This window comes from Coturnix japonica, chromosome 11 (assembly GCF_054131305.1).
Source record: "Coturnix japonica strain WE chromosome 11, WE-NBRP24, whole genome shotgun sequence".
In the NCBI taxonomy this organism is placed as follows: domain Eukaryota; kingdom Metazoa; phylum Chordata; class Aves; order Galliformes; family Phasianidae; genus Coturnix; species Coturnix japonica.
In genome coordinates, this window is record NC_140673.1 from 5,504,871 (window position 1) to 5,526,235 (window position 21,365).

Below are 21,365 nucleotides of genomic sequence, written 5' to 3' on the forward strand. Positions count from 1 at the left end.
GAAGTTTTATTACTTAGATGCCAATACTGGTTTTTTCAGTACTTAAATTCAGCTGAATTCACTGATGAAGGTCTATAGAAAGGATCAGAGACAGATCAACAAGTGATACCAAATGGAAATTTAAGAGTCTTGTTCTGCCCTCTGTATCCTCTCCTCACCAATTCTCCATTCATATTTGAGCCTGACAAGCATAGGGAATGAAAGCAGCAAGCATCAGAAACCTCAATGACTGCCATCTCAGTGCCAGACAGCTCTTTCCCCATACCAGGAAATTGCAATTGCTTTCCACTCACTCTATTCATATTACAACAAATTTGTTCAGTGAGGCCAACTCTGAACACCACTAAGACAGGATTACTGGAAGTCTGGGATTCTCTGGAGATGCAAAGTTTTCTGCATGGTCTGTGCCTCTGAACACCACTAAGACAGGATTACTGGAAGTCTGGGATTCTCTGGAGATGCAAAGTTTTCTGCATGGTCTGTGCTAACGTGCAGAAACCTCACTGAACAGAAGAGAAAAGCTTCTGCAGTTATTAGAAATCTTACAGCTTATTTAAGCAACAGAGGACTGTGGAGTAGTTTTGATACAAGTCATTATACACACCCAGAACTCTACATGCTGTAACTTTATTACAGAGTTAACACATGGATAGATAATCCTATGGGCTAAAAATACATTGATAGCACATATTATGTGCAGCTCCAGCATTTGATTACTTGGTATCAGCTATTGAATATAATCCTTTCAGGTCAGCAAGGAGACATGTTCCACTACAGCTGTTCTACTCATGGCATTAGAACAAAAACACAGTTGAACACACAGCTCGTTTCTTTCATAGACAGAAGTTCACTGAAAACATGACCCAAATGCCTGTTTGTGGCAATAGAGTTTTCCAGAGTGAAAAAAATGAAGACTGTGTCTTGGTGCCATAAATACGAAAACATAAAGCACGTGTTACAGTTCTGATTGTTTAGCAGCTTAAAAGTTGCATTGTATGTTTTACAGTGATCATCCTCACTCAGTTTTTATGCAAACACATGCAAAAGAAGACAGAAAATCAAAATACTGTTATAATGAAGCCTTTCTTCTTTGAATACCTATTTCAAGGAAAAGACATCATTTGATGCCCTTCAGTACTTATATTCTATTCTTTCTAGGAAAGAATGAGGGAGAAGGATTTTTCTTGTTAATGTTCAACAAGCTGCCCCTCCTACAAAGAGGGATACAATGTATTTAGCACTCATTGCTTTGATTTTTTGTTTCCATAGCCTTGTAGCCTTGTGACTAATAATTTTCTGCCCCTCAGAGGAGGCCGTGTTGCTTAATAAATTCAAAACGCACATCACCTGTCAACTGGAATGCCATATCTCTATACAGCTCCTGACCAACGTGAAATCCTTGCTCACGCCAGATCTTTCCAGCCGGAGCACGAAACTTAGTTTCAGCAGGATTGAAACCTGGAAGTAAACAATTGAAGAGTTTGAAATAATTGTGTAAAACGTAAATAAAGCTTTTGGGGAACAGAAGGAATGAGAAATTGCCAAATAAAAGAGAAACTATTTGAATTACTAATAGTAAACCAGAAGAAAGCAATACATCAGAATGCTGCCTGCCCACAGATCAAAACCTGCAGAGTATTTAGAAAAAGCTGAAAAAGCTTTCTCAGTCAATATCGTGTTGCTAACACCTGGGAACATAAAAAAAAAAAACACCAACAATCAAAATAAACCCAAATTGTAATAATAGCAAGATTATTTTTCAAAGTAATTCATAAGAAGAGACAGAAAGATTCTAAAAGGAATTCACACTTCTAAAGATTGTTGAGAATTTCTCTTCTTTCTTGCCCAGATTTGTGATCATACCATTCTATTCCTCCTGTACTACTTGAGCACAGCAGCGAGTCATTTCCATGCTTTGATACTTAGAAGGATTGAACTTTGCTCCTTTGCTATGAGCAACTAACAGGGATTCTACACCTCCATACCTTTGTATGCTGGAGCAGCAGGCGCTGCTGTCACTTTCCTGACTTTGGCAGCAACAGTATTCTCCACGTTTGTGATCACTACAGGCTGCTCAGCAAATCCTGAGTGCTGCCCTTTGCCACCCAACTCTTCAGAACGCTCCCACTGCTTACGAATCCGCTCCTTCAGCTTCTCCAGCTTAGCATCATGCTGCTGCCGCTTCAAGATTTCCAGCCTATGAGCACTGGTACTCGTGGCAGAAGGGAAAGACAATTTCAGTTCCATGTCCTGGGATGTGCTACTCAGAGGAGCTTTAATGCTACTCCCATCTCCTCTGGAGCTGCTAGGTTTTAACTCTTCCAGCATTGGAGGTGTTGCAGCTTTAAGAAATGCCTCGCTTTTTTGCAAGGCTTCAATTGCTGGTCCGTCATTTAAATATCTAACAACAGTCTTGTCTGCAGCAGAAGAACTTGGACTTTCAAAATTTCTTCCATGGAGATCCTGTTCATCTCTGTCAAGTATCACATGGCCCATTACTTCAGTCTTCTCTTCTGTCTCACAGAAGTCCAAACAAGACAGAAATGGCTTGGCTTCCACTTGGCCAGAGCCATGATGAGGCAGAGAACTCAGTGTATCCCTGCTGTAATAAGGAAGAAAAAGTCACCATCACAAGTGCAACTGTAGGACCTTGCAAGTCAGCTATAAACATGCTCATCAACTACCAGGAATGACTCCTCACCACTTCAAAGGTAAGTTCTTTTAAAACTTGAACGTGATATATTTAATAAGAAAAGTCCAAAGAAATTATATAAAGATACTATTCCAAATTTGAAGTACTTTTCTGCACTCTGTGAATAGGATTTTAATAGACTTGTGGTGCATATATCGTCAAGACAAAAACATATTTCATATGTTTTACTCATTTAATATTTTAACTGACAATATTTTTACTGAGGTTCAAGAGGTGAATCTCCATCATCCAAATTAGCCCCATTTCAACACGTTTCATTTTAAACTCATTCTCTGGACAAAAAAATAAGTCTGTAACTTAAAAATGAAGAAACTTGCCCAACACCACGCGACGCTTGCGGGTGGGGGGAAAAAGTACATTTGGGAATCAACATCAAACAATACCAGTATTAGCTTTATTTTTATTTGAGTATATTTTTAACAGTCAGTTGTTCCAGCTAACCTGTATGAAGCCAATGGTTCACGAAATTCCACCCGGCTGCTCTTTTTCACATTGCTTTCAAGGGTTGTTGCTCGAAGAGGACTGCGTGAGGACTTCTCCTTGCCTGATTTAGTTTGGCTGGAAGACCGGGAAGCTGAAGCAGAAACCAAAGAACCCTTTATATATTTAACTCTCCAGAAGGAGAAAGCTCTTGGAGCTGAATGAGTAAGCAACACAGTTTTGGGGAGTTCAAGCAGTACTCCAAAAGAAAATGTAAAGTTCTCCCTTTCTTTTACTACAGTCTGATTGCAGTAACTAGGAGCATGCTTAGCAAGCGCTCCCTTTCAACACAACCCTTTCTATGATTCTATAATTTAACAAGAGACAATAATGCTTAAACATTAATTAGATGGAATTAAACCTATGTACGCTGTGTTGCCACTCAAAGTCGATCTACTACACGCACTGAAGAGTAAGTAGAGCATATACAATATAAGCATATACAATTGTTATCAAAACCCCAATAAAACAAGCTATCAAGATGAGATAAGCACTGTTCACTCATAACGATGGGCAAGCCCTGTCATTCATTCTAGCCATACTGCAAATTTTCATTCCCAAGCTAAGAGAAGAAAATACTAGTTTATTCTGCACAATTAGTTCCTCATCAATAGAGATCATTAGCAGAAGACACCCTGGACACTTGAAGGTTGGGTTGGTGGAGGAAAAGAATAAGGCTTTCCAGACTGCAGTGGCTTCACCCTGCATCGCATTCTACACCATACATAATACATACCTTTCCTGCCTACTTTCCTGCTGGTACTACCAGAAGGCTTCTTGGCATCCATGACAGAATTAAACACAGCTGTGCTGGTGGGAGCTATTTCCAATTTGTTCTCTATATGACGTAGCTAGAATTTGAAGATTATGCATATTAAAATACTGCTTTCAAGTTTTTTCCCCACGTGTCATTTTTCCCCTCATTTTCATAAAGAATAAAAACCGTGGGCCAATAGCAACTTCACAATAGTTGTGTTGAAAAACTAGAGAGCTTTTGACCAGAAAAGTGGAAGATTATTAGGATTTGTTTAGAAAGATCATCTGAATTATGCTCTGTTATATAGATATGTTTCCATAAGTAAGCTGTTGTGAATAAATTAATGGCAATACATAATGATACAGGACTGTTCAACATGCATGCACTCCACAATCTCTTGCTTCATTTTCAACTTGTCTAACAGCAAACCACTGAACAAAGTAATATTTTCATTCCAACTATTCTAATTTGCAAAGCAGTTAAGAACGAGTACTTACAGCAGCCTTAGTCTGAGAAAGGGCAGTCCATCCTGCAGTTGGATCACGTATAGCAGAAGAAAAGAAATAAGTTACTTATTACTAAATGGAAAATAATGAAAGAAAATGCTGCTTGAGAACAATTTTCATTGGCTCGCTAATTGAGTTCTTTTAATGACTCAATTCCAGCCTGTAAATACCCTCGGTAAGAGGCTGTTATCAGCCATGATTCATCTTAACAGAGCAATAAAATATTTAATGTCAAATTTAATGAGTTCACTAAGTTACGCTGAATGCATTACAAGACTTGAAACCAGATCTACCACACATTATAGAAGATAACAAAGCCAGTTATCTACCCCAATACAAATATCTTAGATGAAGTAATGTTCATGAAGAGCAAAGCACAAGGCACTAATCAACTTCAGCCTTTTAATCCAAATAGCATGAGCTCTGCACAAAGCCCATGTCAGCAGGATACAGCAGTGCTTTCCTCTACAATTATTTACTTCTTCAGTTCACTTCTTTCTTTAAGAAATAATATATATATATAATTGTGTGTGTGTGTGTGTCTGTGTATATATATATATGTAATTGCTTACAAACACAACGTCCAAAAACTTTAAGTGGATCCGAGCCATGGAGGACAGTAGTATTAAGAAGTCTTAAATACATATACATTTTCCTTACAGTAAAAAAGCTGCTGATACCATCTAGGGCAAGATAAAATGATGCTAAGGAATAGGAGGGATAAGAAAGTAAGACAAAAATGACTGCTCTGCCTTTGAGAGATGGTGTTTCATGTCTACAGAGCCCCTCAGTTTCGTAACATACATAACTTGAAAAGAAACTGAATGTATCACAGGAGACAATCAATAATAATGTCCTCTTGTAAATAAAATATTCATCTGTACCTACTTTGAAATTTCTGGAGTCCAGTTTGGTCACAGTGAGGATCATATGCCTGATTGTGAACCACAGACTTAGCATGTGACTCAGCTGCTCTACCAGATGAGAGCCTTCTTCCTCTTAGGGATGTAATATACTTTTTTTTTCCCCCCCTTTCAATTACAGACAAAATCACAACAGTAAAAGGTTCATTGGATTCCTCCAGCTCTAGGCAACTTAAGTGCTGCCAGGGATGATCTACTGCTTCTACTCAACAGTCTGCAGCTCTTCACCGCTTTGGAACTGAGCTAGAGGCAAGAGTAACTGCTTATCAGATGCTTCTTTCAAGAGCGTACAGTTCCCAACCTCTGATCCTGCACTGTTCCCCCTCTACAACACTGGAAAAATAAATCTGTCTCTGTGCCATCTTGGCAGCCACACCACAGGCTGGCAATTCCCAGCGCAGATCAGCAAATACTCTGCAGATCACAGTACCAAACTGCTACCTCTGCAGAAAATAAGTCATATAATACGTGGTCTTAGCTCCCACAGTGAGGCAGAAGAATGCTGTCTATAAAAGCTCCACGAAGTTTCAAAGAAGCCATGATAAAAGACTTTTTACAGCAAAGAAATACAGTAGAGAGAGTCCATACCTCCAGTCGAATCCTTGGCTTGGTTATGCCTCAGATTCTGCTGAGGCACCTCACTGGACTTGTTGGTCCACATCATGACAATTTATCTACAAAAAAATACATATAATCACATAAAAATTAAATAAATTGCATGCTAAAGGTAGTAAGACCTTGATCACTGGGATGAAATCACCATCATCAGGCTTGTAGCACCAAGAGAAACATGACAAAACACACTCAGTATATACATCTAGCATAAGAGAACTTGCAACCGTTTCTTAAGGGAACTCATTAACCCTCTCCAAGTAATTACTTGAGATTTACACTTATCCACTGAGTTACCAACATATACAGTGGATCTCAATCTGGGACTAGAATTGTCATCTCTATCAACACAGATATATACAGCTTCTTTTATGATGCCCTTGAAAACACAGTGTAGTGATATTCTCTATCTATTCCTAGATTATTTTAAGAAGATCAGGCTGAAAAAAGAAAAGAAGCATGAAACTATTTGTTCTTTGTTGGCAACCCAGAACCTGAGTGGAGCAGATCACAAGTCAGACTGAAACAGTAAGCCCAATTTTAATATCAAATAGATATTAAAAAAGCACCGGTTTCCACTCATAACGCCATGTGTAAGTGTAAAGGTTGGCTTTCCAGGTGTCCCCATCCCGTCCTTTTGGAAGGAGGGGAAGAATTCAGCAGCTTTTCAAATCCACCAATGATGCTGACTTCCACCAACCTCTAAATTCCTAGAATAACTTCTTCCTATTGCTACAGCTCACATGAGTAAGCAGCACCCTCTGAAAAACAAGTATTTGTTTAAGTTAATAGTCTGGCTCTGCAAGAAGTTACACCAGAGGAGAAGCAGCGGTGGAGTGGGGGAGAAAAGAAAGAAAAAGTAAATCAAGATACAGTTGCTAAGTCTATTGATAGGATTTACACAGAGGTGAATGGATCGGTTTGGCACTAAAACACACTGATGTGAATAGTGACCATAGAATATCCCTAGGTTAGAATGTGATGCAAAGAATGTGTCTCAACATTCCATGAACAATTTTAAGAATAAACACATTGTAAGAATTGCTTCAAAAACTGAATGGTCCATCCCCATTTAGCACACAAAGCTGGATGAAGCAGGGGATAAACAGCAGCTCAACAACTGAAATTCCAAAGACCTTCTGGATGCCAAAGGTTATCTGCAGCCTGGATAAGGCCATGGAAAAAACTGGAAGGCTGCAGATTCAGCAAAGCTGATCTGGTGGTGTGATGGTTCCCAAGCAGGCACACAGCCTGCCTGGGCTCACCAAACACTGGTTGTCAAGCCTTGGGTGGATGGCTAAGACACAAACATGTTCTGATGTTCCAAGCCTACATCACGTGCCTATCTTGTTTTTTACCCATTTGTCCAAGAAAGAAAAAGGTACGTACCAAAAGGTGCAGCAGAACTGCTGTAGATGAGTGCATTAAGGGGAAACTAGCAAGAAAAGCTAACTCCTGCAAGAAAATGAAGAGAAAACACAACTATCTTCCACACACAATTCCTATGGGCACAATAAGGCAATGAATGAGCAGCAAAAAGGAAGAAAAGAAATGGGGACAGTGGTTTTGTTGTTCAGTTTTCCAAGAGTGCTCAGTATGATTTTTTTCCTTGGTAGCACAACCAAGAGCAAAGGAAGGAAGAAACTGAGAAAACACTGAAACAAGGAAACGGGAAAGGAAACTGCATCATATGGATTCAGAGAAGGAAGAGTGTATGAGCAAGAGACTGACCACTGCTCTCATTAGAAGTCAGTAATCACAAGAAAAACACCCACAGTATGTAGAGCCAATGATATCCCCCAGGACTTTGTTTCTTACATAAACACAAGGGTGCCAAAGGAAATCAAATCACACCGCAGTAAAGATGAAGGCTTGTAAAAGGAAGGAGGGAAACAGGTGATTCATACGGACTTCTGTTTAACCCATGAAGTGAGAACTTCTGTTCCAGGCTGGAAATACAAGGCCAGCACTTTGCACAGCTTGGCTACCATAAAGCAGCAGCGCCAGCAAGAGCCATCCTCCCCTTGCTCTAAATCTTTGTCATAGAATCCTTAGAGTTGGAAGAGACCTTTAAAGGCCATCTAGCCCATTTCCCCTGCACTAAACAGGGACACCACAGCTCCATCAGGTGGCCCAGGGGCTGATCCAGCCTCACCTTGAAAGTCTCTAAGATGCACTTGAACTCCTGCCTGCACACCCACAGCTTTGTGCTGCTGCCAGAACAGACACTCACAGGTGGTCAGACCTTGTCAAACAAACTCATTTTCTGAGCAAGGCTGCTGAAAGCGGTGGAATTTCTATTTAAAGGTGCCAGAAACGCTTTCCACGACTCCTTAAATGCCACACAGTACAATTTCTAATGATATGCTCAAGTTCAGAATACATCCAGCCACTCCATTTTCTGGATTCTGAGCTTTTACCATATTGCATTATTCCAAATAAACAAGTTGGGGGTTATTTGAGTCGTGCCTAATGATAAAGTCCCTGGCTTCTAACAACCCCCAGTGCCTGCACAGGTAGCTCTGCCTGCTATTGTGTTCAAGCAGCTGCTATTGCTATGACTCAGAACTGGTTTACTGGTCCACACTGCTGTGGGCCCCACTGAGTAAGGCTGTATGTGAGACAACAGGTAATTATGTGAGGCTGATGCATAAAAATGCTGAAAGTAACCAACAAGGCACAACTGTTAGCTGCTCTGAATGAGTAATGTTGTAGGTAATACTGTTCAGTCTTGCTGTGCAAGCAGTAAATATACCAGAAGATCTCGTGTTCTGGTTGTTAAGAAAATACAACCTATGAACCAAAAGGATTCATTTATGTATCTATGTATGTGTGACTTTTGGTCTGTCTTAAGCTAGAAAAGAGAGCAACCAAAATACTCCATGAAACACTACTGAATGTCCCCTCTGTCCAGGTATAAGCTGAGGATGAATATTTGCAAGTCAACTTGCAAAAGTGTCCCTGCTTCATCATAAACAATGCAAAAGCAATGGCTGGAGCTAAAAACCGAATTAGTGGCTTATCCAAAAGTAAAATGCATCGAATGTCTTACCCTGCTGCATCACATCCTAGGAGGTACTCGGAGGAAATCTATTGAGATGAACGTTGTGACAGCTCATGTAACTCCATTCATTGTTGGGGAAGAAATCGGAGTACAAAGGCACAGACAATGGAGCCATTTATTAAGGAGATGCACACGAGCATTTCCCCATCCATTCAGGGTTCTGGATTGCCTTTGACTATGAAGATGTTTGCATTTGTGACAGAGAAGAAAATCATTCAGCAGAATAAGCCTGGGTCCTTCAGCAAGTCCTGCCTTGGAAAGGCCAGTGACCAACAGAGACTGGTACCAGGACCCTGCTGAGAAGACTAAGCCCCTCTCTAACTGATTCATTCATGTATTTGCTCCATTCTTCCTTCAGTGTATCACCAAAGGTTTCTCAGCTAAGCATACAAGGAATTCTCTTCTCAACAGAGCAGTCCATTAAAGCCTATTACATCATTAGCACAATGATACACATATCTTTTCCAGGCACTTACAGATCATTTTTACATTCAGACATTCCAACCCAGCCACGTGCCTGAGATACTAGGAAAGTTTTCTCTCTCCGCTCAACTTCTCCCACCATAATTACACTGCCATGCTGGTTCTCACTACCACCACCTCTACTGAATAGCACAAACTGCATTCCTCAGTACACTGCTAGCACTTCTTAAACAATGCTGTACTGATAAAGAGAAGTCCTATTCTTACCTTGCAGATCTATGTGCATTAACTCCAGACTTCAGCTGGTACCAAACACATGGCTAATGTAAAAGAGAAACAGGACTACAGCCTCAACTGAGCACTCAAATCCAAGCAGAATCACCACGTCAACAGCTTGATGCTCAGCTGTCAAACACAGAGTACCCACCCCAATAGATACCAGCAGGGCACCTGGGAGAGGAGTGCAAGAAAAAGCCCAAAACACATCACAGCTGAGCCATCACAAGTTATTTCTTTACAGTTGCAATTCCAATAACTCCTATCCACTTACTTAGTTCTCAACGGACACTTTTACTGCGGTGGCACAAATCACAAGGCTTGAAAGATGCTGTCCACATCGGGATGGTTTACATCCACAAAGTCTTGACAGCACTACAGCAACAAAACAGAGCTACACACCGGCTCCGTTTGTGCAAACATGATTTAGAAGTTACGCATCACAACCTGCCACACCTACGGGCCGTACAAGACCTGAACCCACAGCACAGCAGCTCCCACAGCACCCCGGCCCCCTGCAGAAACCTGTCACTGCTGCACGAATTCACTTGCTGTTCACAGCGGGTGCAGCACACCTTTGTTCAAGGGAGTTACATGCAGAAACTGAAGCCTTCAACAGTGTCAGCGTGGCCACACCCTCGGTTGTATTTAATTATCTGAAGCGTTACCTAATGAAGCTGCTGTAGCAACCGGAGCGATGAGGAGCAGTGAGCACATCAGCCTGGACTCCTTTAAACTCCTGTAATGTCTCCAGCGCGCGTTGCAGACAGTTCTGTGCTGTGTTTTCGGTAGCACCGGACTCCTGGGGCAGCTTCCAGGTGTCCGTTGGGCAGCCCCATGAAGCAATGACCCAACACGGGGCTGACCGGTGAGGCTGTGAAGCGACGGGGCACCAGAGAGTGTACTTAGCAGCACAGCTATCCCACACCGGGAGCTCCGAGGGCAGGAGTGCGATGTGCCAAGAAACGCCCGGTTGCCGTGATACGGCTTACAGCCCAACTATGCACACCGACAGCGGGCCTTAAAGCTCAGAAAACCATATCCACTGTGTTCAAAGCCTCAGTCACAGCAGCACAAAGCCCCGCACGCCCAGCTGAGCGGCACAAGGCGGTGGCAGCTCGCTGCTGCAGCTGTCAGCCGGGGACGGAGCCGGCGCCGGGCACGGGGCGCCCTGAGAGCTGCTCACTAACGCTGCTCAATAACGCTGCTTAGTAACGCTGCTCAGCCCGTCACAGACAGGCCGAACGCGGGCGGGGGCTGCCGGCCGCTCCACGGCTCTGGAGGGAGCCCCGCGGCCGCTATTTCCCCATATATACACGGCGACAACCGGCGGCGCTACACGGCCCCGCCCCGTCCGTTCTCCCGCCGGCCCGGCTCCATCAACGCAGGAGGCCCGAAGGAGCCCGGCCCGCTGACAGCCCGGCCCCGCAGCGGGACGCAGCCGGCGACGCCGCCGGGCCTGGGCCGCTCCCGACGCCCGCTCACCTGGTGGCAGCGGTTCCTCGCCGTGCACCGTCCGTGTCCCGGGACATCCCGCGAAAGCACAGAGTAAAACGTGCGCCCGGAGCTCGGCTCCGCAACCCGCCGCCGCGCGCTCCGTCAGCGGCGTCTGCCCGCCGCCATTACCGGCCAACGACTGACACGGAACGGCGGCGGCGGCGGCGCGGGGCAGGGCGGGAGCGCGCGGCTAAGTCTCGCGAGAACCGGTTAGCCGCGACCTCCCCAACATGGCGGCGGCCGGCCCGGCGCGCGCCGCTCCTCACCTCGGCGCCATGTTGTTTGTGGTGTGGCGCGTCCTACCCGTGCCGCTCCCGGCTCGTAGCTCCGCTCCTACCGAGGCTGGAGCCCGGGCCGAGGCTGAGGAAGGGCTGAGGGCGGTGCCGGCTCGGCGCTGCTGCTTTCATGGTGCTCGCAGGGCCCACGCCTGGCCCGGGGCGAGACGGCGGCCGGCTGCGGGCGGGGCGGCCCGGCCCTGTCATGGAGCCGCCGTGCCCTCAGCGCTCCCTCACAGCGCGTCCTGCTCCAGCCGGGCCGACCCGCTGGTTCAGCCCTCATGTGCATGAAAGCAGCTCCCAACGCCCTGCTTCCAAATGGAACAGTTAACCCGCCTTTCCAATCTAGCTCTCAGATGTTACACCGGCTGCAGCACAATGATTTCCATTGGAGAAGGCGAGTCATTAGAATAGGGGTGGGAAAAAAAAAAAAAAGCCAATTATTCCTCCGGTTAATTTAGGAACGTCTCCTTGAGGGCCTGTCTGCAGCCTGGCCAGACTCTGGTTTCCAGTAATTAGCGTGATGGTTTGATTACAGGTGCCAAATGTCTTGGGGGAGCACGGGGGTGGAGTGCTATCTGCCATAGAACCCCTAAAGCAGCGCTGAAATCACTGGAGCTTTCTGCTTGCTTTTCCTTTGGGATTAAAGTATTGTTACATAACCCCCTCTTGTGAATGGAGTTCTGCATATAAATAACCCCAGGATGGGAACAACATGGGAAAGCAGCCTGAACTCTGAGACCATTGCAGCTGCAGAGCTTAAGCGACTCAGAACTTCATCATGTCACAATTACAGGGTACTCATCGAGCCTTAATTTGGCTCCTTTACATACACAGTCTAATTACAGAGTGTGTTTTCCAGAGTAAGCATGCCTCCTTTGAAACAAGAGGTAAGCTTGAGATGGCATTGGAAAATGCTATTTGGTTGGGTTGAGGAAAAAATAATAGGACACCAAGACATGCACAGCTCTGATGGGAAAAAGTGGTAGGGAGTGCCTTGTTCCCTCCCAGGTCCCAAAGAACAAACCTGCACCTTCCAAATGCAAGGAAAGGCTGTTAGTAATAATGACAACATCAGTCAATGCAGGCAATATTACTGCAGTGTATGAGAGCCTTGATCACAGAGAAGGGCAGATTACATTATTCCATTCCCCATCATCACCTGGTGTTTGCTTAAATTCAGTCATTAATATTGCTGCCTTGGCAGCCTGGTTAAATTATTCAGCACTTTTGTAATGCGTTACCTTTTTAATTATGCTTTTAACCATAGCTTCTCGTTTCTGCTTGCAAGCAGTTTGTCTTGTTTCAGGTACGTGGGGAATCACACTGAAATTTTCTCAAGCATGAAAATCACTTCTCAGCCAGTCAGAATTATAAGAAACAAGGGAGAAATAGACAGCAAACACAGTTCCCTCGTGAAATTCTCTTAAGATTAGAAATAAGGAGACTGTTTACCTGCAAACAGCCGGGAGAAAAGGAAGGACTCTCATCCCAATTCAGTTTGATGAACTGCTTGTTACACTGCGAAGCAATGGAGACACCGCTGCAAGCACTCCCCAGGCACTGGAAGCGGTGGATGGATACAGTAAGTCAGGGCTAAACAGCCACAATCTCATCTTACACTAACTTCGTTATTGCAGCTTTAAGAGAGAGGTTTGGAAAGTTTTCCACTCCATACTAACTCTTGCACACCCCTTCTAAAATTAGAAAGGGGCAGCTGGCTATTGCAGCCAAAAGAGCTGCTAGATCCCCAACCCCCCCCCAGCCTCCCTCCCCACTTTCTTTGACTGGCGTGGCTCCCAAGAGCCAGAGAGGAATTTGGGGCAGGGTGCTTCCACCTGTTGAACGTGGTATGAGGTCGTCCAGGCTTTCCATTATAAATCCAACTGTCAGTCACTGACAATAAAACAGGACACAGGACAGCTGTGAGGAATACAAAAACACCACCCCCACACACACACACCCCACACACACTGTTGTGCACCTCTAAAGCCAGGCTTTTTTTCCAAGTACATAACAGCCATTGCATATAACTCTGCTCTGTACAGCAAGTACTTGTATATCTACCTTAATGGGGAGCTCACCTTGCCTTCTGCACCCAATCTGAGCTGATTTGATCACCAGTTCTAAACAAACATATAATGCAAAAAAAAAAAAAAAAGAATATTGAATCCATATTTTTTCCCCCTAATTTGTGGAGAAAAATCATTCAGAACTCCTCAATGCAGTGCAACTGAAAGCAGGGCGTGAGAGACAAGTTAACAACGGATGAGGCAGTGCATTGCTCCAAGTCCCTTTTAAATAGCGCACTGCTAAATGCAAAACAGGTATTGCCTTCCTCAAGGTGCACAAAGGCAACAGCAAGAGTTGCAGAAAAGGGCCCATGTTCCACTTTCTCTATGCCCTGGCTGCCTGCAGGGCACTTTCACCACCTCCCTGGCATTTGTCTGCTTACAACAGGAGCAGTTTGCACTGAGATAACAACCTCACTGGGGCAAAATCAAGTTTCCTTGTGCTTCACTCCCATTTTCCAATCCAACTGGCAGCATTCTGAAGTATGGTGTTTGCAAGTTGGTTTGACAGGTCCTGTTCCTCTAGAACCACATTTTACCCAAAGTTTATATACTCTGGGTCCAGAGAACAAGAATCATCCCCTTTTCAGCCTTAAGTCTAGACCTAGTCTCTGCTGTCTATAACCACATCTTCGCTATCACAGTCTATTTAATTTGCTGTTGACAATTAGGCACAGGCAGCTTCAGAAATGAGATTTCTCTGGAAGAAGCTGAAGTATTTTACCGTTTCAAAAACATCAACAGGCTCCATTTGCTGCAGGCAATTAAATAACAAGACAAGGAGGGTAATAAACAGCTGCCTGCAAGCAACAGCCATACTACCCTTCACCTCTGGCTGAGGAGGAGTTACTTAACAAGATCAGCATTAAATACCCATGGATACTTGATAAGCGCCTTTAAAGGACAAAGCCACAAACAGGACCTACTTCTTCAGCAGCAGGAAAGGACTTTAATTCCAACCCTTCCCACTCCTCCAGAATGGGCTGTGTTTAGCATTTTGCTTTTAATTTCTTTTTCCAGGCTAAGCAGCCCCCCATATATTTGGAATTACACCTCACATTTCTTGCAATTAACAAAAAAATACCCCACAATTATTGTCTGGCACAACACTCAGGAGAGTCTTTAGCTTCCAGACACCTTCCTATTTCATCTTGAAACAGAAGAACACAGCCCTTTAATCTCAGGGGAGCTTTAGAAAAAGAAACTGAATCACATGTGTTTATAACAGCATGAATCTCCCACCACTGTGGCATGGCTTAATCTTTTTTTGTGTGCATAGCAATTCTGCTCAGTTTATCCTTCTTTTCCAAGCTAGTTTGCAGTTAAGACCTGTCCCTCAGGGCTGATCACAGCACACTAACTTGGCATAGCAGAGGGACAGGAATGTGCAGCTAGAAGTGGGCCAACGATGGAATCATCCCTTCAGTCATCTGACTGATATCAGACAAATGAAACAAGTGAACCGTGTCCTAACTTTGAGGCAGAACTCAGAAGCAGCGCAAGGACATCGAGCATGAGAGAATTCAGAGCTATTAGAATTTCCTGAGCCATACCCATCAGCGAACAGCCCAGATACTATCAAACACATTCATCTGCATCCCAACAGCGACTGCTCCACTCAAGTTTCTTCGAGCTTCTAAATTTTGCAGAAGGTTTTATTTTAGGTGTCTGTATCTGGTCAAAGGTAAAGGGAACAGCCTTATATGTGAACAAGAAATTCTGACCACGGAACGTTCAACAGGCAAATCTCACCACGATTTATAAAACAAGTAGATTTATTTTGAATGATTACTAAAATAGTTCACAATAACATAAGAGCAGATAGACTATCAGGATACACTCAGAAATAAGTCACAGCTTATGGGGTTTTCTCCCCCCATTTAAGAAGAAAGCATTTGTCCAGTGAAATGTTCAAAACAGAAATGCCATCTTTTTCTTCCTGAGCTACTCTTAAACATTTAGAACAGCAGCACCTCCATGTCTTTTTACTGGTTCTATTTGTTATTAAAAGAAGAACTGGTATCCAGTGCTGGCTGTCGGTGGTAAACACAACTCCACCACTGGCTCAAGCAACCACAGCTCTGTGTCTCTCCAACAGCACTTTTTTATACACTTAAGGTGATCTTGGTCAATTCCACACCGCACCCTAAATTTGTGCTTGCACTAAGAAGCCAGAAGCTCCAGCACTACCAAGATGTTCTCCTTGGCAACATGACAGTTCAAGGGCCCTGTGAGTAAAGGATGGGCCCAAGAACCACCAAGCTCTCAGCTGCTACAAGAAAACGACTTATTAATTTTGAGAGCAGCATTCACACATTCATTTATTGAGAGCATAGACCAGTGGTTCAACAGCATACACTAATAGCAACGAAATGGAAGTGCTGCAGTTCACTTTTTTTTCATTTACAAAAGATATTTACAACAGAAAGACACGTGGTTTTAGTCTGCTATGATGGATTCTTGGCAGGAGGCACTATAAAAATGTATTTAAAAACCATGCATTGCAAATCTGCCCTTCACTAAAAGCTTATGCAGCAAGCACCAGGTTAGACACAGACACATGAGAAACAGGTTTGTTTTCTAGTTTACAGGGTACTACAAATAAATACATTCTCTTAATGCAAAAATAATTACCTCCTGAAGGTGAGAAATAGTTTTGTCTTCCTAAGGTTTGATTTGAAAAGGAGATGTAACATTAAGCACAAACGTGGTAAGACTTTTTAATCCTCTCCAAATTGTAAGACTTGCAGAACTTCTGAAGCGGTGATGCAAAGAGGTACTGAAGAATCATCTAACTAACATCTACTACCAGCGTCAAGCTAATACTTTGTACCTCAGCTTTTCTCACTCCCCAGACTGGTCAGGGCAGGCTCATTTGAGGAACCTATGCTGTGATTACATGGATTCATGTCACTTTATCATCATTAATGTATTGCAAAGAAGGTAATTCTGTCCAATGAAGGCAATGTTTTTGTCTCATTACCTTATCACATGTGATACTAGCTTTACCTATCAGCAGAGAAGGATCTTCAGAGCAAAGCCAGCAGTGCACCAGGACAACTTCACAAGCAGATGAGTGGTGCTGCAGTGGCACACACTTGCTTCTAATTCCAAGACACCAAACCTGAGTAAGTCACTGAAGACAACTTACCAAAAACTAGCAAGTTTTTTGCTTACATTCTGCAGGTTCCGTTCAGAGACCCAGGCTTCTCTAGCAGAACTAACCCTGCCACTTGATGAAGTTTCTTTGCACAGAAACTGTGTGTGTCTGAGCTCAACAGCCACAGTTCTTCCCTGTTCAGCCATCACACATTTTCTGTCTTCCTCCTTTCCGAAGGCCACTCTAAAACCTGTTATGTGCACCCCTCCATAGGGAGGCCTTTTTCAGGCCAAACAGGCAAGACAAGATGAGAGATACGGCTCCACAATCCACTCAGCTTATCCGTATCTATGCTGTTAAAAGAACTAGGAACATCTGAACTAGTGAACTTGGTCCAAAGGAAATCCCGCACCTTCTCCTCTACTTCTTGCAAGGTGAGGCTTCTCCTCAGCGACTGCTCATCCAGGAGAACTGTCAGCAGAAGAGCCACATCCTTAAATGCCGCATTTTCATGATCACAGTACTTGTAAAAGATCAAGGTGGAGCCTGCAGGCAGTAACTCAAAGCGATGAACCACCGCTACCTTCTTGCCTCCTCTGAACCCCGAGCTGAGCTCATCATCCACCTCCAGCTTAACAACGTCACTGTCCAGTATGGCTTTGTCTGCCCCGTTAATTTTGATTGTAGTTGCATTCTGGGAGAATGCAAAAGCATTGGCAATCTCATCACTGAGACACCTCAGTGCTTTCTCAGCTTCTTGGCCCGCTGTGAATAGTAAGATGGCCGGCTCCAAATGCGGGTGGGAAGTATTCAGGTGCTTCTCAAGGAACACATGGGTTCTTTTCCATAGATTGGGATCCTGACTTTGGTATGTATTTTTGAGTTTCTTCATCTGGGCCCGAAACGCTTGGAGAATCTGCATATTTCTACTTGACAAAGATGCATCTGGAAGGCTTCGTATTTTAATCCACAGGATGGCAAACATTAAGATACAAATTATCAGAACAAGTAACAAAGTCCGTCCCTTGGGAAATCCACTCTGGGATCCATCCTCTATAGGAGAGAGGAGCAAACAAGAGTAAATACAGCAGAAGTTAACGAACTCCTCTCACTCTTAAGCTGCTGGTGCAGTAGTTGAAAATGAAAACATTCTAGTTTAAAAGAGAACCTCTCCAACTTCACTTTTTAAGATTAAAAGAAGTGTTATGAAATCCTCCCTTCTTTAGCAATGCAGCGGCAGGTCATCATTACAAGTTGATCTGAAAATGCTTCAAAATAACTAAGACACTGGACATTCTTCTGCCAAAGGAGCCGAAAGCTCCACCCTTCCTTCAACCACATCCAAACTCAGCTTAAAATGGTGCTTAAAGAGGTCAAGTTAGTTCCTCCATTTAGTTTCTGTAGAGAGTCTGATAGAAAACCTGGCAGTACCAGAACAATTTCTGCTGCTGTTTCCTCTTAAGTATTAACATGCATTATTTGTATCAAACACAGGTGCTCCATACTACTGGAGAATGGCAAACAGTGCACAGGAGCACAGTGAGCATCAGAAACTTTGTTTTCATTCTGAATTAGAACATCTAAACTAACACGTGTTTGACCTACTACAAGCATGAGGCTTGATTCCATCCCCAGTAAAACCCATAATAAAACAGACTGAGTTTTGTGGCAACAAAGAGCTATACCACTATGTCCACCTCGATTTTAATTGTAAGGAAGCCCAGTTTGAGCAAGCCAGAGAATGGTTAAAATAACACATATGGAATAGAAGTGGAAGCAGAAGTCTTACTTTTGGCCAAGGGCTGTGACTGCTTCCCCGTGCTGGGTTTATCTCGGAATTTACTTCTGCCTGTCGAGATTAAGAAAGGGACATGAGAAAAATATGTAAGGCAGCAATTATCCAGTGGGGAAAGGGCTTATAGAAAGGCTGTAATAAAATACACTCTTGGTGTATTTATTTAAATGGGTTCAGACAGCAAAATGCTAGAGATGTTATCCATCAAAGAGCATTATGAGCAACTTTCCAAGATACCTGTATGAATATATACACAGTGCAATTATTGATCAGCATGTTTTCTTCATTTAGTCTGTTAATTAAGACAACGTGTGAATTTCTGACTCCTTGAAAACTACAGCAACTGGTTTCAAAGCTGAAGGCTCTTTAATAACACAGGACCAAATCAGGATACTGTCAATGACACTATTAAGAATAAACTGAACAAACACGCCCTGCAGTAGTTACTTCAAGAGCACCAAAATAAGCACAGCAGCCTAATGACATACTATGAACCTAATGACAGTAGATGCTAAAAGCAGTTCTGGTTTAAGCCAGAGAATGGCTAAATGAGCAACTCTGTTCTGCAACTCTCTGACACCCTCAACAGGGCACAGCAGACCCTGTCAAGAGGAAAACACCAACAAACATCAACCAACACATACACAACCACAACCCAAAAGTGAAGCAGAGGAAAGCAATTCTGTAGCGTTCTCATAGTTACAGGGAAGGGCTTGGTATCTATTGGTATCTATTTCTCCACTTACTCTGTGGTTTTGTAGAATGGTGCTCTTGAGTTTTCTCCAAGAAGTCAGCCTTACTTTCTGAAACCAAAGCAAAAATGAGAAATAAAGCTGTGATCACATCAGAGTGTATAATAGTAAGCCATTCCCAACACGCGTTTAGGTCTTGCTATGAATTCTTTAGAGGTTATCAGGGAAAGAGTACAGTGTCTTGCCATACCAGACCTGTGATAGCCTCTCAAATCTGTCCATTAAGGAAGAAAACTGCCCCATCTCCCAGAAGGGCCTGGCACCTGGCTCGTGCCTAGATTTTGTCAGTGTTCTCTTACAGGCAATGAATTGCACTGTGTGATTAAGCAATTACTGACTGAATGAATGCAAGCCACCCCCTTATTCTTCAAGCAGTTAGATACCAGCTCCCCCCAGAACAATATATTAAACGTCTTCATCCATCTAGGTTCCAGCTCAGCTCCTCCTTTGGTATCATTTAAGTACAGTTACCTTTCAGTGGTGTATAAACATTAGGCTGGTCCTCTGATGGATTCTTGGGTTCAGTTACATCATAGTCATCCACTTCTTCCTTTGCTGGGCTCTCTGGAAGGAAGGAAGCCGAAGAACCACCTGACTTACCTAGAAAAAGAGATAAAAGAGGCAGACATAATTGCAGTACAATGAGTGTTCATCATTAAACCAACAGACAAGGTGCAGTTTTAGAACATATAATCTGTGTCTTCCTAGTTGTGATCTCCCAAGAGTTACTTTTGACACCCAAAAGCAATTAAGAATTGAGAAGCTTACAGCAGATTGGAATCCACTGCCAACAGCTGTATGTGCTGCCACATAGACTGATTCTTTTAAGAGCTTAAAAACACCTCAGAGCAAGATGCCATGCACTGCTTCTCTGTGGGGCACCATGTCCCTCACTGAACCCCTCAGGCAGCTGGGAAGACATGAACCCACACCAACAGTGTTTGTCCAACCCTGCAGCCAAGCAGAGGCCAAAACCCAACTTAGCACTGCCAACAGAAAGCATAAAGTCCAGCAAGGTGACAGAGGTCACAAAGCAAAGGTCAGGGCCGGCTGACCAGCCGTATAAAGCACTGAAGGGGTGCTCATAGAAAAGAAACCAGTCTGAAAAGACAAAGCCATCGTTAAGGCCGCAAACAACAGCCGTACACCGCACCGTCCCACCCGTACAGCCGGATGGATGCTCCAGCTCAGCAGGCGACCGGGACTCACCTGCCGCCCTGTAGGCGCGGATGGGGGGCCGTGTCAGGCTGCCTGGGGTGCCGAATACCCTCTCTCCTCCTGCAACGAGATTCCGCTCTTTCATTGCTCCGCACACATCCCCCATCAGCTCCCCGCCCGCTTCCCCATTCCGCCCGCCCGCCCGCCCCGCTCACCTTCCGGCACCACACCGGAGTCGGGCTCGGACTCGGCCGCGAACCGGGGGCTCTTCCTCCTGTGCTTCAGCTCCGGGCCGTGCGGCGGGCCCTGCTCCTCGCCGTCCCCCACCATCCCGGCCGCTATCCCGCTCCGCTCCGCACCGAAGCTGCCGCCTTTCCGCAGGGGGCGGCTCCGCCAACCTCACTTCCCGAGTCGCCTTTAGTTCCGGCCGCGAGCCGTGTGACGCGGAAGCGGTGGGGAGGGGTGGGAGCAGGGGGGTGGTACAATATGTCTGCCGTGCTGTATCTTACCTATAAACAGGTCAAATACACCCAAGGGCAGAACCTCCCACACCTTCCATTGCTGATACATCCCTGCCAAGTCCTGCACTGGCTGTTTATGGACCTGAAATGGGTCTGATCCCTTCTGACACTGCCTCCGTTGCCAATAAGGACTGAAGATTTCCCATACACAGCATTAAAAACGCTTTGTTTTGGTGCTGGGCTGTATTGAGGCTCTTTGTATGCAGGTTGTATCCTGATCTGGTGCCCTTGTGCTGATACTTTCCCTTGGTGTGAGGTTCCCATGTCACTGGTTCCTATGCATTAGGTCCTGGGATGGGAGGGGAGAAAAGATGGAGTGTATCTACTGTTTGTAAGCACAACAAGGAGCATTGTCATATTGAAAAGCATTGCTCAAACATATCTAAACCTACGGCACAGAAACAGCCCCGAAGGGTAATAAGGAACGCTCCAGCAAACAGC

The 21,365-nt window shown here is 44.3% G+C and overlaps 2 protein-coding genes across 13 annotated transcripts in view; both read right to left on the bottom strand.

The window, feature by feature from the left end:
• Positions 1-13,231, bottom strand: part of CEP350 (centrosomal protein 350) — a 56,516-nt gene extending 43,285 nt beyond the window's left edge. For 7 of the 11 annotated variants that reach the window (XM_015869624.3, XM_085512086.1, XM_015869623.3 and 4 more), the window contains exons 1-7: positions 11,240-11,395; positions 5,968-6,053; positions 4,448-4,479; positions 3,930-4,044; positions 3,155-3,287; positions 1,986-2,602; positions 1,348-1,458 (exon numbers count right to left, since the gene is read on the bottom strand). In XM_015869624.3, the coding sequence (XP_015725110.2) occupies positions 1,348-1,458; positions 1,986-2,602; positions 3,155-3,287; positions 3,930-4,044; positions 4,448-4,479; positions 5,968-6,043 (1,084 nt within the window). In that variant the 5' untranslated portion in view covers positions 6,044-6,053; positions 11,240-11,395. Of the gene's footprint in view, positions 1-1,347; positions 1,459-1,985; positions 2,603-3,154; positions 3,288-3,929; positions 4,045-4,447; positions 4,480-5,967; positions 6,054-10,422; positions 10,542-11,239; positions 11,396-11,517; positions 11,686-12,981 lie in introns of those variants that run through there. The other 4 variants (XM_085512087.1, XM_015869620.3, XM_015869621.3 and 1 more) reach the window with 3 other exon arrangements.
• Positions 13,232-15,355: 2,124 nt separating this feature from the next.
• On the bottom strand, positions 15,356-20,816 carry LOC107317217 (torsin-1A-interacting protein 1-like). Of its 2 annotated transcripts, XM_015869632.3 has the most exons (6): positions 20,619-20,816; positions 20,455-20,523; positions 19,717-19,845; positions 19,240-19,296; positions 18,488-18,547; positions 15,356-17,751 (listed from the first exon to the last, which is right to left on the bottom strand). In XM_015869632.3, exons 1-6 carry the CDS (start codon positions 20,731-20,733, stop codon positions 16,952-16,954), a joined length of 1,230 nt encoding a protein of 409 aa, XP_015725118.2. In that variant the 5' UTR covers positions 20,734-20,816; the 3' UTR covers positions 15,356-16,951. The 2 variants fall into 2 exon arrangements, with proteins under 2 accessions (XP_015725118.2, XP_015725119.2); XM_015869633.3 differs by lacking the exon at positions 20,455-20,523.
• Between the last annotated feature and the right edge of the window lie 549 nt (positions 20,817-21,365).